This window comes from Pithys albifrons, chromosome 25 (genome assembly GCF_047495875.1).
Source record: "Pithys albifrons albifrons isolate INPA30051 chromosome 25, PitAlb_v1, whole genome shotgun sequence".
NCBI classification, from domain to species: Eukaryota; Metazoa; Chordata; class Aves; order Passeriformes; family Thamnophilidae; genus Pithys; species Pithys albifrons.
The window spans coordinates 2,837,174-2,857,511 of record NC_092482.1 but is presented as its reverse complement, the minus strand read 5'-3'; the positions used below and the strand labels follow the sequence as shown (position 1 = coordinate 2,857,511).

The following is a 20,338-nucleotide window of genomic DNA, read 5'->3' as shown; positions in this document are numbered from 1 at the left end:
ACTTTTGTGTTTCCAGGTTTGTATCCTGAGTTCCAACTGAAACTCCTCCCCAGAGTCGGGCAGGATATTTGGGGTGACTCTGAATGCTCCGAGGGGCCGCTCTGAGCTCTGCATTTCCTTTTAACTAAACAGTGTTACAGCTTCAGGCCTCTGTCCACACAGGTTTACTGATTTATTTCTTACAGCTCAGGCTCTGATCTAAACGGGGTTTGGTTTATTTCTGAAAGATAAACCCCGTGTGGGGGCACCGGGAGGGTCTCGGGGCTCACCTGGGACGTGCCGGAGGCACCGCGGGAAGGCGGGACCGCCCCGAGCCCAGGCCCGGCTCCCTCCGGAGGGGTTTGGGTCTCCCCGGGGCCGGGGCCGAGTCCGTGTCCCGTCCCCGATCCCCGTCCCCGATCCCAGTCCCAGTCCCCGTCCCCGATCCCCGGCCCGGTCCCGATCCCCGATCCCCGTCCCCGATCCCAATCCCCGATCCCCGTCCCCGATCCCCGTCCCCGATCCCCGTCCCCGATCCCCGTCCCCGATCCCAGTCCCCATCCCCGATCCCCGTCCCCGATCCCCGTCCCCGATCCCCGTCCCCGATCCCAGTCCCCATCCCCGATCCCCATCCCCGATCCCCATCCCCGATCCCCATCCCCGATCCCCATCCCCGTCCCCGATCCCCATCCCCGATCCCCATCCCCGTCCCCATCCCCGTCCCCGATCCCCGTCCCCGATCCCCATCCCCGTCCGTGGCCGCCTCCATGCCAGGGCCGCGGTGGGCGGAGCTTCCCTCAGGATTCCCACCAATCAGCGCCCGTCCCTCGGGCCCCAGTCCCGCCCCCCGCGCGCCTCAGCCAATCACCGTTCTCCACATCGTGCGGCGTCCCCTCGCGCGCCGCGCGCCTCCGAGGCCCCCACCAACCCCCCGGCGCGGGGCTGTCCCGCGCAGAGCCTGCCCCGAGCCCCGCCCCGCCGGTGCCCCCGCGGCGCATCCGCGTCGGGCGCGACCCCGGGGAGGGCTCGGGAGGTCTCTCCGCAGAACTCCCGCATGTTCCCGATGCGTTTCGCGGCGTCCCGCGCCCCGAGCGGGGCCCGCGGCGGGGCCGGCGGCGCGGGGGCGGCCGCGCGGCGTGAGGGCCCCGCGGCGCGGATGAGGCCGGCGGTGGCGCCGCGGGATGTGGTGCTGGAGCCGCCGGCGGAGCCCGCGATGGGAGCGGCACCCGCGGCACTGCCCGAGCGCCTCCGGCTGCCCCTCTGCTGCGTCGGCGTGTTCGCCTGCTACTTCTACTACGGCATCCTGCAGGAGAGCATGTGCGCGGCACCGGGCACGGGCCGGGGGAGGGAGGGAGGGAGGGGGGACACCCGGAACGGGGGTGGCGGAGGGGACATGGGGGGGACACGGGGGGTGACACGGGGAGGGACACGGGGGGGACACGAGGCGACACCCGGAACGGGGGTGGCGGAGGGGACATGGGGGGGACACGGGGGGTGACACGGGGAGGGACACGGGGGGGACACGAGGCAACACCCGGAACGGGGGTGGCGGAGGGGACATGGGGGGGACACGGGGGTGACACGGGGAGGGACACGGGGAGGGACAGGAGTGCCACAGAGGGGGCTGCCGGAACGGGGGTGGCGGAGAGGACATGGGGGAGACACGGGAAGGGACACGGGGAATGACACGGGGGGTGACATAGGGAGGGACATGGGGGGGACACGGGGGGGACACGGGGAATGACACGGGGGGTGACATAGGGGGGGACATGGGGGGGACACGGGGGGTGACATAGGGAGGGACACGGGGGGGACACGAGGCGACACCCGGAACGGGGGTGGCAGCGGGGACATGGGAGGGACACGGGGAGGGACAGGAGTGCCACAGAGGGGACAGCCGGAACGGGGGTGGCGGAGGGGACGGGGGGGGACACGGGGAATGACACGAGGGGGACACGGGGGGACACCCGGATCGGGGGTGGCAGCGGAGACATGGGAGGGACACCCGGGACCGACTCTCTCGCTGCGGGTCCCGGGCCCGCCGCTGTGCCCGCTCTGTCCTGTCTGTCCCGCTGTCTGTCCCGCTGTCCCCACACTTTGTCCCCGCTCTGTTTCCCCGCTCTGTCCCGCTGTCTGTCCGACTGTCTGTCCTGTTGTCCCGCTCTCTGTCCCCGCGCTGTGTCCCCCTGTCCGTCTCCCTGTCTGTCCCAGCGCTCGCTATCCCTCAGTCTGTCCCGCTGTCCGTCCCAGCGCTCTCTGTCCCGCTGTCCGTCCCAGCGCTCTCTGTCCCGCTGTCTGTCCCGCTGTCCCTCTGTCTGTCCCACTCTCTGTCTCCCGCTCTCTGTCCCTCTGTCCGTCCTGCTCTCTGTCCCTCTGACTCTCCCGCTCTCTGTCCCGCTGTCCCTCTGTCTGTCCCACTCTCTGTCTCTCCTGCTCTCTGTCCCTCTGTCTGTCCCGCTCTCTGTCCCGCTGTCTGTCCCGCTCTCTGTCCCGCTGTCGCTCCCTCCCAGCACTGTCTGTCCCCCTGTCCCGCTGTCCCTCTGTCTGTCCCCCTCTCACTCCGTGTCCCCGCAGCACGCGCGGCCGGTACGGGCAGGGGCCGCAGCAGGAGCAGTTTCGGTTCGCGCTCACGCTCGTGTTCATCCAGTGTGTGCTCAACGCTGCCTTCGCCAAGCTCCGTGAGTGCCCCCGCCCTGCCCGGCCCTGCCCTGCCTGGCCCGGCCCGGCCCTGCCCACCGCGGGGACCCCCCGGCGGCGACTCCGGTCCCGGGGGTGGTCACTGTGTCCCTGAGCCCGGCCCTGTGTCCTGGGGGGGGTCCCTGATCCCATCCCTGTGTCCCTGATCCCATCCCTGTGTCCCTGAGCCTGTCTCTGTGTCCTGGGGGTATCCCTGAGCCCTCTCTGTGTGCCGGGGGTTCCCTGATCCCATTCCTGTGTCCCAGGGGGTCCCTGATCCCAACCCTGTGGCCCTGAGCCCATCCCTGTGTCCCAGGGGTTGTCCCTGTATTCCTGAGCCCATCCCTGTGTCCTGGGGGTATCCCTGAGCCATCTCTGTGTGCCGGGAGGGTCCCTGATCCCATCCCTGTGTCCCGAGGGGTCCCTGATCCCATCCCTGTGTCCCTGATCCCATCGCTGTGTCCTGGGGGGGGTCCCTGATCCCATCACTGTGTCCGGGGGGGGGGGTCCCTGATCCCATCCCTGTGTCCTGGGGATGTCCCTGATCCCATCCCTGTGTCCCGGGGGGTCCCTGATCCCATCCCTGTGTCCCTGATCCCATCGCTGTGTCCTGGGGGGGGTCCCTGATCCCATCGCTGTGTCCGGGGGGGGGTCCCTGATCCCATCCCTGTGTCCTGGGGATGTCCCTGATCCCATCCCTGTGTCCCTGATCCCATCGCTGTGTCCTGGGGGGGGTCCCTGATCCCATCCCTGTGTCCTGGGGGGGTCCCTGATCCCACCCTGTGTCCCGGGGATGTCCCTGATCCCACCCTGTGTCCTGGGGGGCTCCCTGATCCCATCCCTGTGTCCCTGATCCCATCCCTGTGTCCTGGGGGGGTCCCTGATCCCACCCTGTGTCCCGGGATGTCCCTGATCCCCTCCCTGCTCCCTGCAGTGATCCAGCTGGTGGATGCCCCGCGCGTGGATCGCACCCAGCGCTGGCTCTACGGCGCCTGCTCCCTGTCCTACCTGGGTGCCATGGTCTCCAGCAACTCAGCCCTGCAGTTCGTCAGCTACCCCACACAGGTGGGCACTGCCACACACAGGTGGGCACTGCCACACACACACAGGTGGGCACTGCCACCCACACAGGTGGGCACTGCCACCTACACACAGGTGGGCACTGCCACACACACACACAGGTGGGCACTGCCACCCCCACAGGTGGGCACTGTCGCCCCTACACAGGTGGGCACTGCCACCCCCACACAGGTGGGCACTGCCACCCCCACACAGGTGGGCACTGCCACCCCCACACAGGTGGGTACTGCCACCCCCATACAGGTGGGCACTGCCACACACACACAGGTGGGCACTGCCACACACACACAGGTGGGCACTGTCACCTACACACAGGTGGGCACTGCCACCACACACACAGGTGGGCACTGCCACACACACACACACAGGTGGGCACTGCCACCCACACACAGGTGGGCACTGCCACCCCCCACCCACACAGGTGGGTACTGCCACCCCCATACAGGTGGGCACTGCCACCACACACACAGGTGGGCACTGCCATCCCCCACCCTCACCCAGGTGGGCACTGCCACCCCCACAGGTGGGCACTGTCGCCCCTACACAGGTGGGCACTGCCACACACACACAGGTGGGCACTGCCACCCACACACAGGTGGGCACTGCCGCCCACACAGGTGGGCACTGCCACCCCCACACAGGTGGGCACTGCCACCCCCACACAGGTGGGCACTGCCACCCCCACACACAGGTGGGTACTGCCACCCCCATACAGGTGGGCACTGCCACCCACACACAGGTGGACACTGCCACCCCCCCAGGTGGGCACTGCCACACACACACAGGTGGGCACTGCCACCCCCACACAGGTGGGCACTGCCACACACACACAGGTGGGCACTGCCACCCCCACACAGGTGGGCACTGCCACCTCCCACAAGTGGGCACTGCCACCCCTCACCCACACCCAGGTGGGCACTGCCACCCCACAGGTGGGTGGTGCTGAGCTCCTCCCTCGGGGTCTGTGCTCTCTCTGAGGTTCCAGGCCAAGGTCTGGGCAGGGCTGTGGGTTTTAGGACAGAAGCCCCTGGAAGGGAACAATAAAACACATTCTAGGCAAAGCAGGAGGCCCCAAACCCCTGGGAGAAGGGATGGGATGGGGAGGGAATAGGAGGGTCTTGAGACACAATTCCCAAGGCAGGTGTGGGTTGGATGTGCCCATTAGAGATGATCATTAATTAGTATCATAAATTCATAACAATCCCCTACTGTGATTGCTTTTCTATACTTTGCTATTAATTAAAGCACCTGCTCCCTGATTTATCCACACTAATGTTCTCTCAATATATGGATTTTAATGCAGGTTTCAGCACTTTGGGAGTTTTAGGATAGAGCTTTTATGTAGATCTGTTTTACCAAGTCCCAGAATGTTGCTGATGGGTTTGGATTTCAGTGGGATGAGGGTTTTTAGCAGCTGAGACACCCCTGGTGTGAAGAGGGTGTGTTGGGATAAGGTCTGTGCAGCACCTTCCTCCACAGACCTTGAGCCAGAGCTGTTCAGAAGGCCCAGAATCCTTGGATTTGCTCCAAGAGGAAGAGGAAGAATGGGAAGGAAGTGATAATTAATTGCCCTGATTGGGGTGGGGTTTGTGTCTTACTTTGGAAGGATCCTGGTGTGTTCTGTGCCAGGCCCTTCCCATGCTCATCCCATATCCATGATCTCTCCCATCACAGGGAGTTCATCACTCAATACTTGTCTTTCCTTTCCAGGTCCTGGGCAAGTCCTGTAAGCCCATTCCAGGTGAGCCAATTCCCATTTCCTGGGTGTTTGTGGGATTTCTGCTGCCTCCAGCAGGACCTGCCCTGGCAGAACCATCTCCCCACTCTGAGTCTTCTCCTTGTGCTGCTCTGCTGGGCTCAGTTTAACCCCAGGAGGGGCTTTGGGAGCAGTTTGTGTTGTCCCTTCTCTTTAGTTACAGTTTTAGGATTGACTTTTTTTGGGTTTAAACCCCACAAGGAGTTTTGAGAGTGGGTTGTGACATCCCTTCTCTGCAGTTACAGTTTTAGGGGTGATTTTTGGGGAGGTTTAACCCCCTGGGGGGCTTTGGGAGCAGTTTCTGATGTCCCTCCTGTGTAGTTGCAGTTTCAGGGGTGACTTTTTGGGGGGTTTTAACCCCCTGAGGGGCTCTGGGAGAAGTTTCTGACATCCCTTCTCTGCAGTTGGAGTTTTAGGGGTGATTTTTGGGGAGGTTTAACCCCCTGGGGGGCTTTGGGAGCAGTGTCTGATGTCCCTCCTGTGCAGTTGGAGTTTCAGGGATGATTTTTGGGGGGCTCTGGGAGCAGTGTCTGATGTCCCTCCTGTGCAGTTGCAGTTTCAGGGATGATTTTTGGGGGCTCTGGGAGCAGTTTCTGATGTCCCTCCTGTGTAGTTGCAGTTTCAGGGGTGATTTTTGGGGGGCTCTGGGAGCAGTGTCTGATGTCCCTCCTGTGCAGTTGCAGTTTCAGGGGTGACTTTTTGGGGGGTTTTAACCCCCTGAGGAGCTCTGGGAGAAGTTTCTGACATCCCTTCTCTGCAGTTACAGTTTTAGGGGTGATTTTTGGGAGGGTTTAACCCCCTGAGGGGCTTTGGGAGCAGTGTCTGATGTCCCTCCTGTGTAGTTGCAGTTTCAGGGGTGATTTTTGGGGGTGTTTAACCCCCTGGGGGGCTTTGGGAGCAGTGTCTGATGTCCCTCCTGTGTAGTTGCAGTTCTAGGGGTGATTTTTGGGGGTGTTTAACCCCCTGGGGGGCTTTGGGAGCAGTGTCTGATGTCCCTCCTGTGCAGTTGGAGTTTCAGGGGTGATTTTTGGGGGGCTCTGGGAGCAGTGTCTGATGTCCCTCCTGTGCAGTGATGCTCCTGGGAGTGACCCTGCTGAGGAAGAAGTACCCCCCAGCCAAGTACCTGTGTGTGCTGCTCATCGTGGCAGGGGTGGCCCTGTTCCTGTACAAGCCCAAAAAGGGGGCTGGGGGCGACGACCACACCTTTGGCTACGGGGAACTGCTGCTGGTGAGTGCCAGGGGGGCACAGGGGGCAGGGAGGGGCCTGGCCTGGGCACCTCAGGTGTGCAGCTCACCTGTGCTTGTGGGAGTTAACTCAGTGCCTCAGGTGTGAGTTACAGCTCACCTGTACCACTGAACTGAATCCCAACACCTCAGGTGTGAGTTACAGCTCACCTGTACCTGTGGGAGTTAATCCAGTCCCTCAGGTGTGAGTTACACCCCACCTGTACCACTGAACTAAATCCCAACACCTCAGGTGTGAGTTACAGCTCACCTGTACTAAATCCAGCACCTCAGGTGTGAGTTACAGCTCACCTGTACCTGTGGGAGTTAACCCAGTGCCTCAGGTGTGAGTTACACCCCACCTGTACTAAATGCAGTCCCTCAGGTGTGAGTTACACCCCACCTGTACCACTGAACTAAATCCCAACACCTCAGATGTGAGTTACACCCCACCTGTACTAAATCCAGTCCCTCAGGTGTGATTTACATCCCACCTGTACTAAATCCAACACCTCAGGTGTGATTTACACCCCACCTGTACCAAATCCAACACTTCAGGTGTGAGTTACAGCTCACCTGTACCTGTGGGAGTTAACCCAGTGCCTCAGGTGTGAGTTACACCCCACCTGTACTAAATGCAGTCCCTCAGGTGTGAGTTACACCCCACCTGTACCACTGAACTAAATCCCAACACCTCAGATGTGAGTTACACCCCACCTGTACTAAATCCAGTCCCTCAGGTGTGATTTACATCCCACCTGCACTAAATCCAACACCTCAGGTGTGAGTTACACCCCACCTGTACTAAATCCAGTCCCTCAGGTGTGATTTACATCCCATCTGCACTAAATCCAACACCTCAGGTGTGATTTACATCCCACCTGCAGTAAATCCAACACCTCAGGTGTGAGTTACACCCCACCTGCACTAACCCAGCCCCCAGGGGTGCCCTGGAGCCACAGGGGGGCCGTGCCAGGGGGGCAGGGGGTGTGAGGGGAGTCTCTCCCAGCTCAGGTGTTGAGTGCTCTGCATTCCTTTGCAATAATTCCTGCTGGAGAGGCAGTGAGGGGTGAGAAGGGGCAGGCCAGGGTGTCCCCACAGCCCCTGAAGGTTCTGTGCTCCCCCAGCTGCTGTCTCTGACCCTGGATGGGCTCACAGGAGTGTCCCAGGACCACATGAGGAATCACTACCAGACAGGCTCCAACCACATGATGCTCAACGTCAACCTCTGGTCCACCCTGTTCCTGGGGGCTGGTAAGGACTCAGGGCACAGCCCTGTGCCACCCTGGGGCACAGGCATTGCCTGGAGCTCTGAAAAAGGGCCTGCAGCACTTTCTGGAAGACAATTCATGGTTTGGTTTGGGGTTTTGGTGTGTGTATGGAAAGGGGGTTGCTCACAGTGGCTCCTGCAGTGCCCACCAGAGTCCAGGCAGGAGCAGAAAGCAGAGCCCAGCCAGGCTGGGAAGGGCTTGGGACAGCCTGGGCTGGTGGGAGGTGTCCCTGCCCATGGCACTGGAGGGGTTTAAGGTCCCTCCCAATCCAAAGCATTGATAATTAGACAGTAACTGCTCTAATGAATTGCTGGGGACTGCTCTGTTGGAATTTGATCCACAGGCACTGATTGCTCGTTCATTAATTTACCAGGAAGGCAACTGCTTTTCCTCCTGTTGTTTGCCACTGTGGAATTTACTCCCTGCTGTCCATACTCCTGTGGGGATCTGGGTGTAAAGTGGAATTCCACCACCCAGGGGGTGGCTCCCAGCTCAGGGTTTCCCATCTGGGTGTGTTTTCCAGGGATCCTGTTCACGGGGGAGCTCTGGGAGTTCCTGAGTTTCACGGAGCGTTACCCCCACATCATCTACAACATCCTCCTCTTTGGCCTCACCAGTGCCCTGGGGCAGGTGAGTCCTTCCTGCCCTGCTCTCCAGGGTCCTGGCATGGGGGCTTGGAGTGGGGCTGCATCACCCTGTGCTGCTCTGGGGGTGGCAGGAGGGTGGGACTGGATCATGGTCAACCCAAACCATCCTATAAAACCAGTTGAATTTCATATGGAATCATAGAATGGGTTGGGTTGGAAAAGAGCTGTGAGATCATCAAGTCCAACCCTTGATCCAACCCCACTGTCATCACCAGCCCAGGGCACAGAGTGCCCTGGGCTGGTGATGACAGTGGGGTTGGATCAAGACGTGGTGTATTCTCACTCAGTGCCACATCCACAGAATCACAGAATGATAGAATGGATTGGGTTGGAAAAGGCCTCTGAGATCATCAAGTCCAGCCCTTGGTCCAACTCCAGTCCCTTTACCAGATCATGGCACTCAGTGCCACGGCCAAGCTCAGCTGAAAAACCTCCAGGGATGGGGAATCCACCCCCTCTCTGGGCAGCCCATTCCAATCCCTGAGCACTCTCTCTGCAAAGAATTTCTTTCAAATATCCAACCTAAACCTCCCCTGGCAGACTTAAGGCCATGCCCTCTTGTCTTACTGACAGTTTCCTGGGAGAAGACTCCAACCCCCACCTGGCTACAACCTCCTGTCAGGGAGTTGTAGAGAGTGATGAGCTCTGCCCTGAGCCTCCTCTTCTCCAGGCTAAACACCCCCAGCTCCCTCAGTCTCTCCTCACAGGGCTTGTGCTCCAGTCCCCTCACCAGCATTATCAGAGAATCACGGAATGGATTGGGTTGAAAAAGGCCTCTGAGATCATCAAGTCCAATCCTTGATCCCACCCCACTGTGATCACCAGCCCAGGGCACTCCGTGATCACAGTAGAGTTGGATCAAGACATGGTGGATTCTCACTCAGTGCCACATCCACAGAATCACAGAATGGATTGGGTTGGAAAAGCCCTCTGAGATCATCAAGTCCAACCCTTGGTCCAACTCCAGTCCCTTTACCAGATCATGGCACTCAGTGCCACGGCCAAGCTCAGCTGAAAAACCTCCAGGGATGGGGAATCCACCCCCTCTCTGGGCAGCCCATTCCAATCCCTGAGCACTCTCTCTGCAAAGAATTTCTTCCTCATCTCCAACTTCAATTTCCCCTGGCAGAGCTCGAGCCCATCGTGCCCCCTTGTCCTATTGCTGAGTGCCTGCAAATAACCAGGGTTTGACTGAGATCCTCCAGCTGGATTCTCACTGGACACACAATCCATGCTGTCCTTCTCCCAGTGCTGGTGACAAGCATCATGTCTTTGTTCTCCACAGAGTTTTATCTTCATGACTGTGGTGTACTTTGGGCCCCTGACCTGCTCCATCATCACCACAACCCGCAAGTTCTTCACCATTTTAGCGTCCGTCGTTCTGTTTGCCAACCCCATCACTTCCATGCAGTGGGTGGGCACCATCCTGGTGTTCCTGGGTAAGTCTGGGAAGCAAATCCCTGAGATCCTTCTCCCAGCTGGTCAAAAAAATCACCTCCTTGTGTTGCAAATCGTGACCTCCAGCAGAGCCATGTGGTGTTTCCCCCCATAGTGGGTAAATCAATCCAAGACACCCTTAATTTGAGGCTGTTAAACTGCTTTTTTTCCCCCCAGTTCCTTGGTTTGTGCTTGTTGGGGGAACACAGAGCACTTTGTGATGCTTTGCCTCGTGCTCTGTCTGTGCAGGCCTCGGACTCGATGCCAAATTCGGGAAGGGAGCGAAGAAAACGTCACATTGAGGTCGGTTGGTTGATCTGCAGCTGGAATGAACTTTTAATTTATTGTCTTGTACCTCAAAATCTGTTATGAAACTGGACTCAGGATTGGTGATCAGAGCGAGCCCGTGTGGAATTCTTTTGGTTTGGTTTAGTTTTTTAATTCTGAATTGTCTTACAAATGTAATGCTTTAGTTTGAAGTGTAATTAAGCTTTTTTTTGTTGTTTTTTTTTTCTGTAATCAAAGCTGCCTCACTAGAGCTGAGCAGCAGGATGACATTCTTGCCTTAACAGGAAAGCAAATCCTTCATATCTTTATTAAAGAAAAAAACACAGTGGTCACGTTGCCAGAACTTTCATTCCAGTTGATTTTGGGGGGACCCAGCACTGCTGTCCAGGGAGGGGGTTGGCTCAGAATTATGTTGGTCCCGTGGTGTGGCCTGGAGTGATCCTGGATTAAAGCTGGAGACAAGCCCCTCTGACTGTGTGATTTTCCATGAGGGATTTGGAGCAGCTGGTGGGATGTTCTTCCCTGGGGACGTGCAGGTGGAGATCCCAAAATGCCCCATCCCAGCCCTCCCACAGCTCCTGGTGCCTCACAGGGATCCTCTTTGGGATCCTCTTTAACCAGTGGGGGCCCCAATTCATTCTCTGCCCCCCCCAACCTTCCCCCTTCTGCTGCCAGACCTGCCCAGAGGGACAGCAGTTAATTACAGGGCCCTGGTTAATTGTGCCCTGGTTAATTAACACGGTCCCAGCTCCTGGAGGGGGGGAGCTGTTCTGTAGTGATGCTTCAGAGCAGGACTCTCCAAGGAGCAAACTTTGCACATGAAAGCTGAGCTGCAGCTGCCTCTTGCTCTCCATCTGTTTGGGGGTTTGGCCTCTTGTCCCTCCAGATAGGACCTTGATCTCCTTCCTCAGCAGCTCTTGGAAGTCTCTCCCTGTCCCCATCCCTGCTCTCTCCACCCCTCCTGTGTTCCCTACAACTCCTTTGGCCTCAGGTGTGGTTTTACTCCATCTCAGTCTCCAGGAGCTCTGCTCAAACTCCTGCAGAATTAAACCCAAGGCTGGGAAAGGGTTTGTCACCTCTTTGCTGGCTTGGGTTTGTCTTAAAGGTCAAGTGCTAATTAGCAAACAAACACATTCTCAGAGTAGAGAATCCAGAAGGAAAAGTTCCTGGGATTAACTCCCTGAGTGCTGCCTGGTGACCACCTTGTGCTGGCACCTGCTGAGGGCAGTTCCTGCTGCCCAGAGTCTCCAAGGTAATTAATTACTTCTGTTCTGTAAAGGGAGCAAAGAAACCACACAAGTTGTTTGTGAACTCTGTGGCAGAGACAAGAATTAATTATCTTTGGTGGGATTTGATCAGAAAGCTGGGTTGGGTTTTCTCTCTGCTCCTCTGTCTCTCAGCACTGACTGAAATTTAACTAATTCTCCAACCCAGCAACCAGAAGCAGGAAAAGCATCCAAGGGGAGCTCTTGGTTCCATTTGTTTTGCAGAACTTGTTTTCCCTTCTGTTAAATTAATAATCCAGTGTAGGAATACACTTGTCCTGTGTTCAGGGCCTGCTCTTCCCAAACTCTTCCTCCCCAGGTCTGGGTGTAGCTCTGAGTGTCTTAAAACCAACCAAACCCCAAAGACTTTGGTAACTCTTTCCTTAACCCTGGAAAAGGGCTGACACAGCTCCAGGGGAGCTCTTGCTCCAGGCCTGTCCCCCACAGCAGCAGAAGGAATGCAGTTGGAGCTTCCCAGGCTTTTCCTGAGCCAGGGAATTCTTCCCCAATACCTTGAGCTGGTCTGTATTCCCAGCACAGATCTGGAGATGAGCCTGCAAGGAGAAGGAAAAGGAAGATTTTCTCCTGATTGCTGCAGCTCCCTCGACCCACTTTAGCTCCAAAGCCTTTTCCTGGTGCTGCTCCAGCTGGTTCTTCCCTCTCTGCTGCTCTGTCTCCATCAATAAGGACTCCCAGAGCCAGAGGCAGCTCCTGCAGCTGCCTGGGTGACTCCCTGGCTCTCCTGGGTGGGTTTTCTGTCTGTCCTCCCACCCTCAGGTGCTGTGGGATCCCTGAGGGGGCTGCAGGGGCAGTCAAGGAGCTGTTCTCACATCAGCTCTGCCTCTCCTGGACAGTTGAACAGCTCTGCACACAACAAACAGGTCCCTTCGTGCCAGGGCTGCTGTGACAGTGACACCCCCCGGCCTGAGGAGCCTTCTGGGGCCTGTCCTGCTTGGGCCCAGCTGACTCCTGACATGAAGACAGCAAAGCTCCAAGGGAACTGGGTGAGGAGCCAAGAAAGTTTCCAACCTCTGTTATTTTTATCTTTTAGGAACGTGGCTCCTCTCCAAGGCACTTTTGCAGAGGGATAATTGTGTTTAATAGTTTTTTGGCTTTGTTTCAGTTTGTAAACAGCTCAAGTGCCTTCGGAGGCAGAGCTTGGGTTTGGGTGAAGTGTCAGGAAACACTTTCTGTCCTCAGGAGATGAGTAATGGACAAAGTGTGGACAGGACTCCCTGTGGTTCAGCTCCTGCAGAAATCCTGTGCAAAGGGACCTTGCACTCCTGCTGCCAAGTTCTATCCTGCTTATTCCAAGGAGGAAGTGACCAAGGAGGCCCCAAACAGCCCAGCCCAGCCCTTGGAGCACCCTGGGCTGGTGGGAGGTGTCCCTGGTGGGAGGTGTCCCTGCCCATGGCAGGGGGTGGGATTGGATGAGCTTTGAGGTCCTTCCAACCCAAACCATTCCATGATTCTAAGTGAGTGTTCCATGTGGTAGCAAGTGCACCTGGGAGCAGTTCAGGGGATCCAAGGGATTGAAACCCACTGCCCAGATCCTCTGGGCTTCAGTTCTGCTCTGACTTCCTTGGATATTCTCCAGTTTACAGAAAGGTGCAGGCTCAGGTGAATCAGAGCCCTTGGGAGCTCCCTCTGGCCCTTTGCCCCAGCTGGAAGTGAGCACTGGTTTTGTGATAACATTTCCCCAAATGGGAAGTTTTGGGGAGTGTAAAGCATTGCCCAGGTGAGGGGGGCTTTGAGCACTGCCCGTGCCATGCTCTGAGCCTGGAATTCCTGAAGGGAATGGCTGTGCTTTGCTCCTTCCTCAGCAGCTGTGGCCAGGCTTTGTCTGAGCAGAGAGAGGGAATTCAGCTGGTAGGAAAGGAATTCATGAAGTGCCTTGGACAAAGCTCTGCAAGTGCAAAACACGAAGGTCAGGCTGAGCTCTGAAGAGATCCCGTTTCCATTTCTCCTGCTCTGTGTTGGCTCCTCAGTCCCAGCCCCGAACCCTCCCAGGCCTGGGCATTTACCAGCAGGGGGAACTCTCATTACAACCATTTCCAAAGGACAGGGGGAGCACAACAACAAAACAGCGATTCCTGTTTAATTACCGGTACAACTCTGCGTCTGGAGTCTGTTCTGGCCCAGAGCATCCTCCAACTCCATGGAATCACAGGATTCCAGAATGGTTTGGGATGGAGGGAAACTTACGGATCCCACCCCTGCCATGGGCAGGGACACCTCCCACCAGCCCAGGGTGCTCCAAGCCCTGTCCAGCCTGGCCTTGGACACTCCCAGGGATGGGGCAGCCACAGCTTCTCTGGGAATTCCATTCCAGCTCCTCCCCAACCTCCCAGGGAAGTAAAACCCACCTAAAGCAAAACCCACCTAAAGTAAAACCCACCTAAAGTCAAACCCCACCTAAAGTCAAACCCACCTAAAGTAAACCCCACCTAAAGTAAACCCCACCTATACTAAAACCCACCTAAACTAAACCCCACCTAAAGTAAACCCCGCCTAAAGTAAACCCCACCTAAACTAAAACCAGAGTCTGTGTGTGCTGCAAAACCAAGGTGGGAATGAAGGTCTTGCTCCATCCTGTTCAGTCCCTCGTGCCCAGCAGCAGAGCCCACCTGGAGCTGAGGGGTTGGAGCTCTGGGACAATCCCCCTGTTCCTGCTGTGCAGGCAGGTCTGGGCACTCAGACAGCTGAGCCCCTGTCACAGCCAGCACAGGCTGCAAAACACTGCCAGAATTCTCCCAGGAAGCCCTGTCAGCTCCTGGTGCTGCTGGGGAGGGGAGAGGAGTCAGGCATGGCCAGAACAAACAGATCCCACTGTGGCTGTGCTGGCCCTGCAGGAGGAACGTGCTGATGGATCACTGGGGAGGGGGAAGTTGGGGTTTCAGAGCCCAGACGTGGCATCCACAGGGGTGAAAGTTGGCAGCTGCCCCCCCTTTGCCTTTCATCTGCCTTGGTTTGTGAGCTCCACCAGCAGATGGTTAAAAAAACCCCCAAATGTTTAGAGAGCAGAGAGTGAGGAGATGGTGTTAAATGTGGATGTTTTGTTGAGGTGGAGATAACCCTGTAGGAGAGAATTTTCTGGTCAGAGGATGGTACAGATGGACAAGGAATTGTCATTGCTCCTTTGGAGTCAAGGAATTGCCAGTCCTGAGGATACACAGTTCTGAGGGCAGCAAGGGAAGATTTCCATGATGGTCTTGATACTCAAGAGCTTTGCTTTCCTGCAGGTGTGACAATCAAAAGTTGTGATTTCCCCTTTTTATAACCCTGGAACAGGAGCAGAGGCCACCCAAGGCCCACCTGTATCAGCCTCTCCCCATGGGCAGCACAAAGCTCTGCTCCAGAGGCCTCTTTCCCCCCTGCAATGGAATATTAGAAGGCCACCAAACTCTCAGCCCTCTCCTACAGCAGGATTGTTGTTTCTGTGGGGGTGGCCAAAGCAGACAGTGCAGTTTGTATCCTCTGGAGGTGAAATTCCTTGACATCCATGGGCTAAACTTCCCAAAATCCCTTCTCAGAGCAATGCCAGCTGCTTCCCAGCTCTCAGGACAGCTCTTCAGGCTGCTCTCAGAGTTGCGGTGCCACTTCCTCCCAAGGTTTTGAGACATCTCAGTGACCCTGATGGGCTGTCATTGCTTAATTTGATGGTGAACGTGGCAAGGAAATAAAATCATGGAATGGTTTGGGTTGGGAGGGACCTTCCAGCTCATCCCACTCCATGGGCAGGGACACCTTGCCCAGGTCACTCCGCATAACGAGGCCTGAGGTGTATCAAGAGCAGAGTTTTGACACAACCTTTATTTTCTCTGGTTTCATAAACTCTAAATTGTCTTTCCCCCCTCTGTCTCTATGACATGAATCATGTTATCACTTCAAACCAGAGGCACTGGTTAAAGCAGCTTCATTAATATCTCTCAGCAACAAGACACTGTTACCTGAGCACTGCCCAGGATGAGGTTAATTATTGTTGCAGTCAGTACATATTTTAGGAAGGGTGAGTTACATAAATCCTGGGAACCCAGGGAGGATGCAGCATTTCATTTAATTATCTCTAAACTTCCCCACTCACAGGGAGAGGGAGCACAGTCCATTTGGAAAAGGAGCTCTGGAAAGGCTGGAATTGGGCCCCTTGACTTGGATGTCGTGGAGCAGCAATAGTTAAACCACAACATTTGTTGGAATTAGTGCAATAAGACACAAATTGACAGTTAATACTAACCTTTAGCACTGTGTGGAAAGCACAGATTTACAGAGATCTCCTCTCCCCCAGCTGCAAGAAATAGAATGAGAATAAACTGTGATTTAGGTATGAATCCCAAATCTGAGTGGATGAAAAATTCCTGGTTTGTGGATACCTTAAAAATCCTTTTCCTTAACTGTTGTTGTTCCCTGAAGGTCCAGACTGCAAATGCACTTTCACATTCTCCCTTTAGTAAATCCCAATTTTTTATTTGCTACCTGCACTCCCTCCCCTGTTTTTAGTTTAGTTTGGCTTTGCTTTCAGCTGTTTGAGCCCTTTATGCTCACTCAGACTTTCATATCCTGCGCTACAGAATCTGCGGGACCCGCACGTGGCACAAACCGTCGAGTTTGCGCCCAGGAAAAAGGTGCCAGGACAGAAAGGGATTGTGCCTTTTCTAGGGTTAATGGGGCCCCATCATTGGCACCTGAGAGCCAAAGGCTGCCGCCTTTTCCCTGGGTGCAAAGCTCGACGGCGCGGGCCACGTGCGGGTCTGGGAAAGTGCCATTTTTCAGCCCAGAATTCCAGACGGACCAAGATTCCTGCCAGGAAAAGAGAGCCAGGACAGAAAGCGATTGCTCCTTTTCTAGGGGTAGTGGGGCCCCCTCATTGGCACCTGAGAGCCCAAGTCTGCCTCCTTTTCCCTGGGTGCAAAGCTCGACGGCGCGGGCCACATGCAGGTCCGGGAAAGTGCCGCATTTTAGCCCAGAATTCAAGACAGATGAAGATTCCTCCTAGGAAAAAGGTGCCAGGAGAGGAAGGGATTGTGCCTTTTCTAGGGTTAGTTGGGCCCCCTCATTGGCACCTGAGAGCCAAAGGCTGCCACCTATTCCCTGGGCGCAAAGCTCGACGGCGCGGGCCACGTGCAGGTCCGGGAAAGTGCCATTTTTCAGCCCAGAATTCCGGACGGACAAAGATTGCTGCCAGGGAAACGGTGCCAGGACAGAAAGCGATTGCTCCTTTTCTAGAGTCAATAGGGCCCCATCATTGGCACCTGAGATCCCAAGGCTGCCATCTTTCCCCTTGGGGAAGAGCTGGATGGTGCATGCCACGTGCGGGTCCTTTGAGGACCCCTGGTGCCCGAGCTGTCGCCTCTCGGTAACCCCCCTTGGGAACCCCCTGTGCCCGAAATGTCCCTCTGTAACCCCCCTTGGGGACTCCCTGTACCCGAAATATCGTCCCTCGGCAACCCCCCTTGGGGACCCCCGACGCAGAAAATGTCGTCCCTTGGGCACCCCCCAGTCCCCAAAATGTCGTCCCTCGGCAACTCCCCTGTCGGGACCCCCTAGGTGCCCAAAATGTCGATTCTCTCGGGAACCCCACTTGGGCACGCGCGGTGCCCGAAATGTCGTCCCTCGGGAACACCCCTTGGGGACCCCCGGCTCCCAAGACGCCGCCTCTCGTCCAGACCCCCTTGGGGACCCCCGGCGCCCGAGGTGTCGCCCTTCAGCAACGCCGCCTTTTCCCTGGGCGCAAAGCTCGACGGCGCGGGCCACGTGCAGGTCCGGGAAAGTGCCATTTTTCAGCCCAGAATTCCGGACGGACGAAGATTCCTGCCAGGAAAAAAGGGCCAGGACAGAAAGCAATTGCTCCTTTTCCAGGGTCAATAGGGCCCCATCATTGGCACCTGAGAGCCAAAGGCTGCCGCCTTTTCCCTGGGCACAAAGCTCGACGGCGCGGGCCACGTGCAGGTCCGGGAAAGTGCCATTTTTCAGCCCAGAATTCCAGACGGACGAAGATTGCTGCCAGGAAAAAGGTGCCAGGACTGACAGCGATTGTTCCTTTTCTAGGGTTAATGGGGCCCCATCATTGGCACCTGAGATCCCAAGGCTGCCATCTTTCCCCTTGGGGAAGAGCTGGATGGTGCGTGCCCCGTGCGGGTCCTTCAGGGACCCCTGATGCCCGAGCTGTCGCCTCTCGGTAACCCCCCTTGGGAACCTCCTGTGCCCGAAATGTCCCTCTGTATCCCCCCTTGGGGACTCCCTGTACCCGAAATGTCGTCCCTCGGCAACCCCCCTTGGGGACCCCCGACGCAGAAAATGTCGTCCCTTGGGCATCCCCCAGTGTCCAAAATGTCGTCCCTCAGCAGCTCCCCCGTCGGGTCTCCCTAGGTGTCCAAAATGTCGATTGTCTCAGGAATCCCACTTGGGCACGCGCGGTGCCCGAAATGTCGTCCCTCGGGAACACCCCTTGGGGACCCCCGGCGCCCGAGGAGCCGCCCCTCTGCCAGCCCCCCTTAGGGACCCCCGGCTCCCGAGGCACCGCCCCTTGGCCAGCCCCCCCTTAGGGACCCCCGGCGACCGAGGCACCGCCCCGCGGCCAGCCCCATCTTGGGGACCCCGGCGCCCGAGGAGCAGCCCCTCGGAAAGCCCCCCTTGGGGACCCCCGGCGCCCGAGGTGTCGCCCTTCGGCAACGCCACCTTTTCCCTGGGCGCAAAGCTCAACAGTGCCTGCCACGTGCAGGTCCGGGAAAGTGCCATTTTTCAGCCCAGAATTCCAGATGGACGAAGATTCCTGCCAGGAAAAAAGGGCCAGGACAGAAAGCGATTGCTCCTTTTCTAGGGTCAATAGGGCCCCATCATTGGCACCTGAGAGCCAAAGGCTGCCGCCTTTTCCCTGGGCGCAAAGCTCGACGGCGCGGGCCACGTGCAGGTCCGGGAAAGTGCCGCATTTTAGCCCAGAATTCAAGACAGATGAAGATTCCTCCTAGGAAAAAGGTGCCAGGAGAGGAAGGGATTGCTCCTTTTCTAGGGTCAATAGGGCCCCATCATTGGCACCTGAGAGCCAAAGGCTGCCACCTTTTCCCTGGGCGCAAAGCTGGACGGCGCGGGCCACATGCGGGTCAGGAAAAATCGCAATTTCCCCGACCCGCACGTGGCACGCACCGTCGAGTTTTGTGCCCAGGGAAAAGGTGGCAGCCCTGGGCATTCATTTACCAATGATGGGGCCCCATGAACCCTAAAAATGTAAGAATTCCTTTCTGTCCTGGCACATTTTCTCTGGCAGGAATCTTCGTCCATCTGGAATTCTGGGCTGAAAAATGGCTCTTTCCCGGACCTGCACGTGGCCCGCGCCGTCGAGCTTTGTGCCCAGGGAAAAGGTGGCAGCCTTGGGCTCTCAGGTGCCAATGATGGGGCCCCATTAACCCTAGAAAAGGAACAATCCCTTTCTATCCTGGCACCTTTTTCCTGGCAGGAATCTTAGTCCGTCTGGAATTCTGGGCTGAAAAACGGCAGAGTGAATCTTATCCTCACTTTCCAAACCTTTTGTCCCATTATCTCCCCGTACCTGGAGGAGTGGAAAACATCAGCAAGAAACACCTTCAGACTCTGCTGCTCCCATTCCCACTCCTGCACGAGGAGATGCTGAAACACTGAGGGTTTATCCCTGTTTGTGGGGAAAGGCTGGTGGGACCAAACCTGAGGAGTTCTGAGCACGTTCTGAGCTCCTCCACCCTGCAGGTGCTCGCAGAGTTAACAACTGGCTTGGAGAAAGGGAAAATAATTTCACAGACCATTAGGGCTGGTGGGAAGCAGCAGGATCAGGTTTTAATGAATCCAGGATCAAAAGCATCTTAAAGCAAACCAGCCCCAAAAAACAAGAATAGGCTCATCAGGGGAGGGAGGCAGGAGATGCTCCTGAGGAGAAACAAAGCACCAGCCCAAAGACATTGGGGAGTCACTTCCTCCCAATTGTGCATTTTAAAGTATAATTTCCTCTTCTAAAAAAATTAGCTTTGATACTTTTCCAACACAGGTAAAAATAGCAAAATGAACAGATTCCCTGCAATTAAAATCTCCAAGTCAGAGTTTCTCTAAAGCGGGTCAGAATGTTTGTTAAGCATTGTTTGTTTTCTCACAGACAAAAGGGGGTTTTAATCATAGCAAAAAATGAGTGAGTTGAGCTGTTTTGTGGCATTTTGAAGTCAGGAAAGGGAATTTGGATGGGGAATGTGCATAGCAGTAAACTTTGGGTGGTTGGGATGTGAACAAGGGGTTTATCCCACCAGTAGGAGGGATTCCCGCATGGAAAGGGTGGTCAGGAACTGGAAGGGGCTGCCCAGGGAGGTGTCCAAGGTGGCACTGAGTGCTCTGGGCAGGGGGACAAGGTGGGCATTGGGCACAGGGTGGGCTCCATGGGCTGGCAGGGCTTTTCCAGCCTCAGTGATCCTGGGATTCTGGGACTACCAGCAGGAATTTTCTCATGGAAGTGCTGATTGCTGTTGTTCTGCACTGAATTTGAAGGTGTGTTAGAGCCAGTTCATCCTTTCTGTCTGCAGGGACTCAGGTGCCACTGGACCCCAGTGCCAGCAAGGAAAGAACTGTGGGATTAAGTGCCCAGGCTGGGAGACTCCTGAGCAGGGGCACAGCCTGGAACTGGCAACACTTCAGGGAATGTTTGGGGCAGAAAGGGCAGTGCCTGAAAAATGGAGGCACCTGAAATTTTATACCAATGTTGGA

The 20,338-nt window shown here is 56.7% G+C and overlaps 1 protein-coding gene across 1 annotated transcript; it reads left to right on the top strand.

Annotated features, from left to right (window-relative positions):
• Positions 1 to 1,000: 1,000 nt before the first annotated feature.
• On the top strand, positions 1,001 to 10,686 carry SLC35B1 (solute carrier family 35 member B1). Its single transcript, XM_071577256.1, has 9 exons — positions 1,001 to 1,296; positions 2,554 to 2,657; positions 3,590 to 3,720; positions 5,446 to 5,476; positions 6,562 to 6,719; positions 7,843 to 7,969; positions 8,510 to 8,616; positions 9,919 to 10,072; positions 10,320 to 10,686. Exons 1-9 carry the CDS (start codon positions 1,034 to 1,036, stop codon positions 10,370 to 10,372), a joined length of 1,128 nt encoding a protein of 375 aa, XP_071433357.1. The 5' UTR covers positions 1,001 to 1,033; the 3' UTR covers positions 10,373 to 10,686.
• The last annotated feature ends 9,652 nt before the right edge of the window (positions 10,687 to 20,338 follow it).

Coding starts and splice junctions, on each gene's coding strand:
- SLC35B1 (XM_071577256.1), top strand. CDS start 1,034: ATGTTCCCGATGCGTTTCGCGGCGTCCCGCGCCCCGAGCGGGGCCCGC. Junction 3,721..5,445: donor TCGTCAGCTACCCCACACAG/GTGGGCACTGCC, acceptor TTTCCTTTCCAG/GTCCTGGGCAAGTCCTGTAA. Junction 6,720..7,842: donor GCTACGGGGAACTGCTGCTG/GTGAGTGCCAGG, acceptor GTGCTCCCCCAG/CTGCTGTCTCTGACCCTGGA.